Source organism: Nansenia antarctica (assembly GCF_963989245.1).
Source record: "Nansenia antarctica genome assembly, chromosome: 3".
NCBI lineage: Eukaryota > Metazoa > Chordata > Actinopteri > Argentiniformes > Microstomatidae > Nansenia > Nansenia antarctica.
Window position 1 is genome coordinate 17,845,681 of NC_137688.1, and position 8,010 is coordinate 17,853,690.

The window sequence follows — 8,010 nt, forward strand, 5'->3', positions numbered from 1 at the left end:
CTCTCTCTCTCTCTCTCTCTGTCTCCTTGGACACACTGACAAAGGCTCAGTCCTGCCATGGCCACCACCACAGAGGAGAGCGCCCCTCTCCCGGCCCAGACAGAACCACCACAGCCTGACCCGGAACCCGGCTCTGAACCCGGCTCTGAACCCAGCCCCCCCCAGCCCACCCAGAGCCCAGAGATGCAGCTCCCCTCCCCGTACCTGGCCTACCCTGACAGAGAGAATGAAGAGGAGGAGGAGGAGGAGGAGGAAGATGCAGGACACAGCACCGAACCAGGACAGGAGGATCTGGCGAGAGAAGAACATTTGGACCCGGAGTGGGTGGAGGAGAGGTTCCGCATCGACAGGAAGAAGCTGGAGAGCATGCTGTACGGTGAGTGGGCTGAGCTGAGCTGAGCTGAGCTGGTGCGGCCCAGTCCAGTTTGTGGTTGTGAGTCAGGACAACCACTCCCCGCTGACCAGCGGTTGAAACGCTATGTTGAGTGTACACTAGTTGTTGACAAAGCTGTGTAGTTCGTCTCGACAGGTATGGGTTTGGGTATGTCTTCTGAGTTGAAGTGAGTTGGCTGATTCCGATTCTGTTTGTCTCTTATCTCAAGATCCCCGGTGCATTTTGAAGTCTCGGTTTGGTCTCGGCGCCGGTCTGACCCCGTGACCCTGTGTATTGCCGAGTTATCTGCTGATGTCATTGTGAGGTTCTATGGTGAAGTCAGCCGGTGGTCGTCAGTGTGATTTATCATCTATGGTAGCTGATTTATTCAGAGGCTGTGGGGCCCTGAGACGTGAGAGCCTGGGTGTTATCCTACCTGTCAGCGTAGACGTGCCTCTCTGGGTAACTTATCAGGACACAACAGGTTCATGACAAATGCCTCCCCCGTGCTCTGGGGAAACTCAGTGACAGGCAAAATCATGCGTGAATGAGTGGGTGTTATTTCTCTTTGTTTGAGAGGCTTCAACACTGTTAAGAATGTGTACAGTATAGTGTGTGTGTGTGTGTGTGTGTGTGTGTGTGCGTTTGCGTGTGTGTGTGTGTGTGTGTGTGCGTGCGTGTGTGTTTGGGTGTGTGTACGTTTATTTTTAAAGGCAGTCCTGTGAATAAGTCCCACAGCTGGAAGTGAACCAGATGGGACATGATAAACAGACTGTGAAGCTCTGCATCCTCTTGGGAGGGACTTAGTATGCTGAGTTGGAACGAAAGATATTGGAGTTTGAAGACTTTACTGGGGGATGGGTATACTTTTTATTCAATTTTTTTCTCCAATCTCTTTATCAAGTGTGTCAGTGGATGTTAATTCATTTTCGGAGGCGTAGAGGGGCTTTTGCGTCAGTGAAATACCTTTGACGTGATAAGCTGTCTCTGGGCTTAGGTTTTGGTGCCGCCCCCGTTTCTCTCTCCGACCCATGCTGCTCACCCGCCCATTCCTTGGCTTTGGCCATCGTTACCCGTGGTGATCAGAAGGCCCAGGGGGAGTTTTTTAAGGGCCCCCGTCCCTCTAAATGTCATTGTGGAGAGATGCCCTTTTAAACTGTTTATGTTCCACCCGCATTCCCCTTTTCTCAGCAAATTTGACCTCTCTCTCTCTCTCTCTCTCTCTCTCTCTCTCTCTCTCCCTGTTTCAATGTTTGCTCTGCACATCTCTCTCTCTCTCTCTCTCCCAACTCTCAGCTATCATATCTGAGCGTGTTGTTCGGACTCAAACAAATCATTAAGCTGTTAAGTGGTTTCTTTCATCATCTCACATGATGTGGAATGGTACCCTAGTATTTATTGCCCAGTTATTGTTTATATGGTTTACGTTCTTAAGCACTTTGTGGCAAAACTGTTATTGTGAAAGGGGTTGTGAGTAATACATTGATTGATTTATTGATTGTTTTTCAGCCCCTAAGCATGGAGAGGGTCTCACAGGTGAAGAGTTCTTTGAGAGAGTAAGTATTTTATACATGTTCACATGGAGAGAAGGTGAAGGAGAGAGAAAGAAAGAAGGAGACAAAACAATCATTCTCAAGCAGTCATTCTCAAAAATACTGACGAATCAGGGGAACCAAACCTCCCTCAAAAAGAACATTCTAATACTTAAGAAGCAGCTGCATTTGATCCACAGAGGTCTTCTACATAGAACGTGTAAAACCTCATTTACTTTCCAAACAGACTGTTTCCATCGTTACTTTGTTTGTTGTTGTTATGGAGGTATAATAAATGCCATTCTTTGAAATGCAAATGACCATTGTCTTCTCCGAATAAGCTATGCATTCATTGTGTATTGTGTGTGTGTGTGTATTGTGTGTATTGTGTGTGTGTGTGTGTGTGTGTGTGTGTGTGTGTGTGTGTGTGTGTGTGTGTGTGTGTCTGTGTCTGTGTCTGTGTCTGTGTGTATTGTGAGAGTGTGTTCCCGGGACACTTAGACTTGTGTTGCTCTCGTACTCTGACAGTTTGGATTCCCCTCACCTCTTCCTCCTCTTTTTCACACCATTGGGTTCCTCTTCTCCTGGTTCCTCGTCACCCAGGTGATGAGGGAGACTGACACCCAGGTGAAGTGGCCGTCCAAGCTGAAGATCGGAGCCAAGTCAAAGAAAGGTGACTGACCTGTGAACTCTGGCTGTTCCAGAACACCTGGTGTCTAAAGCCCCCGTCACACTCCACCTTGACACCGTCTTCATCATAACACTGACGTACTGCCTTTCTGAAGTAACATTGCATGATCTGTAAAGTTCCATCTATTGTACCCATGTGTCCTTGTGTCATAGACCCCCATGTGAAGGTGGAGGGGAAGAGAGCCAATGTTCTGGATGCCAAAAAGAAGATTCTAGAAGTTCTGGAGACCAAGGTGAGTGTTCAAATCCATCCAATGACAACCTCCTACCCGACCTCTTCTTGTTGAATAAAACGACTGAGACTATATCAATGAGCGCCCTGTATCTTACCTCAGAAAGAAAACAAGTAAGAACACACAGTGAGTGTATCTTCCCCATCTCCAAGGTGAACAAGGTGACCCTGAAGATGGACGTGGCTCACACGGAGCACTCTCATGTGATCGGGAAAGGGGGCGGGAACATCAAGAAGGTGATGGAGATGACGTCATGTCACATCCACTTCCCTGACTCCAACCGTCATAACGCCACCGGAGAGAAGAGCAACCAGGTAATGTCCCTTAGCAACCTGGCACCGTCCCTTAGCAACCAGGTACTGTCTCTTAGCAACCAGGTACTGTCCCTTCGCAACCAGGTACTGTCCCTTCGCAACCAGGTACTGTCTCTTAGCAACCAGGTACTATCTCTTAGCAACCAGGTACTATCTCTTAGCAACCAGGTACTATCTCTTAGCAACCAGGCACTGGCCCTTAGCAACCAGGTACTATCCCTTAACAACCAGGTACTGTCCCTTAACAACCAGGTACTATCCCTTAGCAACCAGGTACTATCCCTTAGCAACCAGGTACTATCCCTTAACAACCAGGTACTATCCCTTAACAACCAGGTACTGTCCCTTAGCAACCAGGTACTATCCCTTAGCAACCAGGTACTATCCCTTAGCAACCAGGTACTATCCCTTAACAACCAGGTACTATCCCTTAGCTGTCGTTTTCCTGTCATGTTTTGTCCCTCTTCTTTTTCTCAGAAAGGAAGCAAGGATATGTGACATTCTATTTTGTTGATTTAATCCACATCTTTCTAACCAAGCACTGTTAACGTCCTCTTCACTCCCCTCTCTCTGCCTGGCCTGTCCAGGTGTCCATCGCTGGGCCTGTCCAAGGGGTGGAGGCAGCCAGGAGGAGGATACGAGTGAGTGGGCCACATCTTAGTCTTCCATGGGTCACACCTGGCCTACTGGGTGTACTGGATCACATATGTGTTTGTTTTTGCATTCCTGTTAATAATATATGCCATTTAGCTGACGCTTTTATCAAAAGCGACTTACATTGCAATGAGTGCATACATTAGTATACTGTTCATATTGTACATCTCAACATGGGTTTTAACATGTGTTTTAGGATGGTCATCAAACAATTATTCATCTTATTTGAAGATACATTATCTCATAGAATTATCTCACTATGTAAACTTCTTCAACTACCATTAGACTTAGCTGAGCAAGCACAAACAGTTTCTGCTGAAACCTCCCTTTCGATTTAACATTATTGTAACATAATAAAGAATAGCTAAAAATTATATGATGATATCCAGTCATAGTTTACTTTAAGCCAATAGTTTACTTTAAGCCATCTCTAGATAAAACACCTTTCCCAGTAAAGGTGTCACTGAACTGAGAGAGAACAAAAGAGAAGGATGGGTAGAGAGAGAGAGATAGAGCAAAATACAGTGAGGGTAGGAGAGACCTGTTGGTCTACTGTCATGAGTGTATGTTGTTTGAAGTAGACCAAAGCCATTGCACGGTAGCAGGAGTCAAAGCTGAGAGTGCTGGAAAAACCCTGTCAGCGCCTCGGGCCATTTAGGAGGCTTAAAACATATTTTAATATTAAGCTTTTTATTTATTAATCAAATAGGCAGACACTCTGTTCTGTTTCTGTGATTGTACTATACAGTATGTGCTATTGTGTCTGACTGTAAGTGTGTCTGTTTTGTCTTTCATGCTTCTCTCTCTTCCTCCCTCAGGACCTCCAGCCTCTGGTGTTGACCTTTGACCTGCCCGTGAGCCTTGTTCCCCAGGCCCTGCCAGACGCAACGTCCCCTGTGGTCCAGCAGGTGGCGCAGGCCCTGGGTGTGAGCGTGAGCTTCAGGGCTCAGCCCCGCCTCTACAGCAGCTGCTGCGTGGTCCGCGGCCTGCAGGGCAACTCTGCCGCAGTCAAGGTGATTACACTGATACACATGCACGCACGCACGCACGCACACACACACACACACACACACACACACACACACACACACACACACACACACACTGCATGTACAGTAGGAGACATACGTTCTCTCGATCTCCATGGTTCTATATGCAAATTCTCTTCTCTCTCCCTTTCTCTCTGTCTCTGTCTCTCCCTCTCTCCCTCTCTCTCTCTCTCTCTCTCTCTCTCTCTCTCTCTCTCTCTCTCTCTCTCTCTCTCTCTCTCTCTCTCTCTCTCTCTCTCTCTCTCTCCCTGTCCCTCTGAACCGTCCCCTCTAACAGAAGGCGGTGTGTGTGCTGATGGAGCTACTCCTGGGGTCAGAGGTGGGGGGTCAGACCGGGGTCACTGGCGTGGTGAGCACCCAGCTGGACGTCACGTCCCAGCAGCACCTCTTCCTGCTGGGCCAGAACGGGGCTCACTTCCTGGGCGTGATGCACCAGACCCAGACCCAGATTGTCCTGCCGGACCTCAGCGGGCCCCAGAACCCCCCCTCGCTGCTCATCCAGGGCAGCCCAGACGGAGTGTGTCTGGCCAGGCAACAGCTCATGGTGAGAGGGGAAAAATAAAAAAATTGACCATTTGACATCTGTTTCTCTGTGCTATTTCCCACAAGCAATCAGACTCCTAGGGAAACACACTGGCACAAGGCAATCCCCCACTGCACCCCCACTGCACCCCCACTGCACCCCCATTGCACTAACAGCACTTACCTACCTGAACTCTAGACTACTCCACTTGCACCATTGCACACTGTCTGACAGTGTGTCACATGATCACATCGCACTGTAACCTGCACAGCATTTTTGCACAACCTGATATTTTAATCTGAACTCCCGTAATGTTGTTTACACTAAGAATGTTAGTTGCAGTTGTTTACACTAAGAATGTTAGTTGCAATTGTTCACACTAAGAATGTTAGTTGCAGTTGTTTACACTAAGAATGTTGATATGCTGATTCCCATCTGCTGCTATCACTTATTCTATTATTGACGCCCTGACGCTACTGTATATAGGCCTGCAGCCATTGTTGATTGTTGTCTACATATCATGCTTATTCTTATTGATTGTTGTTTGTATCCTGGTTATTCTATTATTTTGATTTTGTTTTTCTACTGCAATGCCAATGCCTATTTGAACCTGTACCCAAGAATTTTACTCCTTGTATCTGTACATCGATGTAATAAAAGCAATTCTGGTTCTGGTTCTGTGGCGTGGGCAGGACTGTCTTCCTGTGTGTCTGATGTTCGACATGCGTGAGGACGGGGAGGCGGACCCTCGGCGCCTGGCTCAGATGATGCAGAGCCTGGAGGTCTTCATCAGCGTCAAGCCCAAGGTTAAACAGACCGCCAAGGTACTACATTACCCACTTTCCCCTGCTCTGTGTCCACACATTCTGCATTTCCTCTCCTAGCCGTACGGTCATTTACAGGTCATGACTGCACTGTGATAGATGACATGGCTAGGTTTTCCTACACTGTGCTTTTGTAGTCTTTAGAGGACATGGTGTTTTGTGTTGGACAATGAGACAGTGTTCTGTATGGGACTACATTTCCCAGTCGGTGGTGGTGAAGGGGCTTGAGAGGAACGTGTCCAGTTTGTACGAGGCTCGCCGTCTGCTGCTGGGGCTGGAGTCCAGTGAGGTTACCATGGCAACCAAGCTGACCCCTGACCACATACTAGCCGGTAACGGGATGACCAACTACTGGCTCAACATGCTGCTGCAACAGCTACGCCTCTCTGACCACGGTGTGTGTGTGTGTGTGTGTGTGTGTGTGTGTGTGTGTGTGTGGCATTTTTGGATATCTATGGTGGGATGTGTGTTCTGTCTGTCACTGTGTGAAATAAAGTGTATTTGTTGCTCTTTACTGATGTATCACTGTTTTGATCAATCATCTTCCATCTCCATCTGCTACTCCTTTTTCTTAGGCACTGTGAACGCCCCCGAGACAGTGGTTGGCCCTCCCCTGCAGACAAAGCCCCGCCTCTCTCCTCCACCTGGTCTGGCCCCTCCCACTGAGGAAGGGCGTATGGGGCTGAAGGGAACAGACAGCAGACAGCTGGAGAAGGTCTGGAGCACCAGTTGTTCCAAACTTTACGCCCCCAAACACACTTGAAAAACAAGCTATGTTTGCTAACAAGTATTTAGTGATCTTAAAACTGTTCTTTGTTATATTGAGTGGGCTCTTCAACACTTAAACTTTCATAATATGCAAAAAGAACCCAGAAAACACATTTTGTGCCCTTGCAAGGTTTGCGAGACATTCCCCCTTTCACCAGCCGGTGTCATATATTCTTTGATCTGCAGACATCATCCTCCAGAACGTAATCATTTGAACTGGGCTGCGAACCAACAATGACACTACCACACCTTGCTTTCTCAGATCCCGGAGAACGAGGATCCGTCCAGCCTTTCAGAGGATGAGAGCCCCGACCTGATGACCTCCGAGGTCAACGAGTTCATGAGCAGGGTGGCCATGATGAGCCGGAGGGGCAGTCTCCAGGGTCCTGAGGTGTTCAGGCTTCTGAACCAAGGAAGACGTCATTCCACTGGCCAGGCCATGACTCCTAGGTAAAGCTACCAAGAGACCATCTCTACACAACATAGAACGTGTATCCATGAACTATTTCATTCTACATCGACTTTAATAAACCTATTGTTCTACCGATACCTGTACATTGTCAGCCTTGGGAAATATCAGGAACCAACCTTTGTACTGCTGTGTAGTTGACAGTAAAACAGTCCTGCCAAATGGAAGATCATAGCTCCTGTAAAGGACTGCATTTCAGGATAGCCTCTCATGAAAAACAATGCCCTTGGAAAAGATCATGGTCAAAGATAGTTGGTCAGCGAAGTCTTTCAAACAGCCTTCACGCTCTCCAGCTCACGCCAGACTGCGGCACGGCTCCTCTCTTGCAGACTGGCGCACGGAGAGATGGAGGGAGGAGGGAGGAGTGACAGACGAAACAGTCTGAGGAGAGAGGTGACTCACCCCCAGGATGCTCTCTCTGACTCCTCCATGAACGAGGTATGTATGCGCTAGCAGGAAACTTTTTACATTTAAAAAGAAAATAGTAGGAAAATATTAAACGATGTTAGATTTCCTACGACACTGAGGTATACAAGTATCTTTATCAAAGTGAGCTATGTCTGACTTAATAACAACGTCAC

General features: G+C 47.8%; 1 protein-coding gene across 1 annotated transcript in view; it reads left to right on the forward strand.

Annotated features, from left to right (window-relative positions):
* Nucleotides 1–57: 57 nt before the first annotated feature.
* Nucleotides 58–8,010, forward strand: part of bicc2 (bicaudal C homolog 2) — a gene marked incomplete at both ends in the record, with an annotated part of 16,298 nt that continues 8,345 nt past the window's right edge. The window contains 13 exons of the mRNA XM_080526993.1: nt 58–376; nt 1,883–1,929; nt 2,509–2,578; nt 2,749–2,828; nt 2,981–3,142; nt 3,730–3,783; nt 4,615–4,809; nt 5,123–5,389; nt 6,061–6,192; nt 6,398–6,587; nt 6,768–6,907; nt 7,223–7,410; nt 7,759–7,867. Of these exons, the coding sequence (XP_080383119.1) occupies nt 58–376; nt 1,883–1,929; nt 2,509–2,578; nt 2,749–2,828; nt 2,981–3,142; nt 3,730–3,783; nt 4,615–4,809; nt 5,123–5,389; nt 6,061–6,192; nt 6,398–6,587; nt 6,768–6,907; nt 7,223–7,410; nt 7,759–7,867 (1,953 nt within the window). The remainder of the gene's footprint in view (nt 377–1,882; nt 1,930–2,508; nt 2,579–2,748; nt 2,829–2,980; nt 3,143–3,729; nt 3,784–4,614; nt 4,810–5,122; nt 5,390–6,060; nt 6,193–6,397; nt 6,588–6,767; nt 6,908–7,222; nt 7,411–7,758; nt 7,868–8,010) is intronic.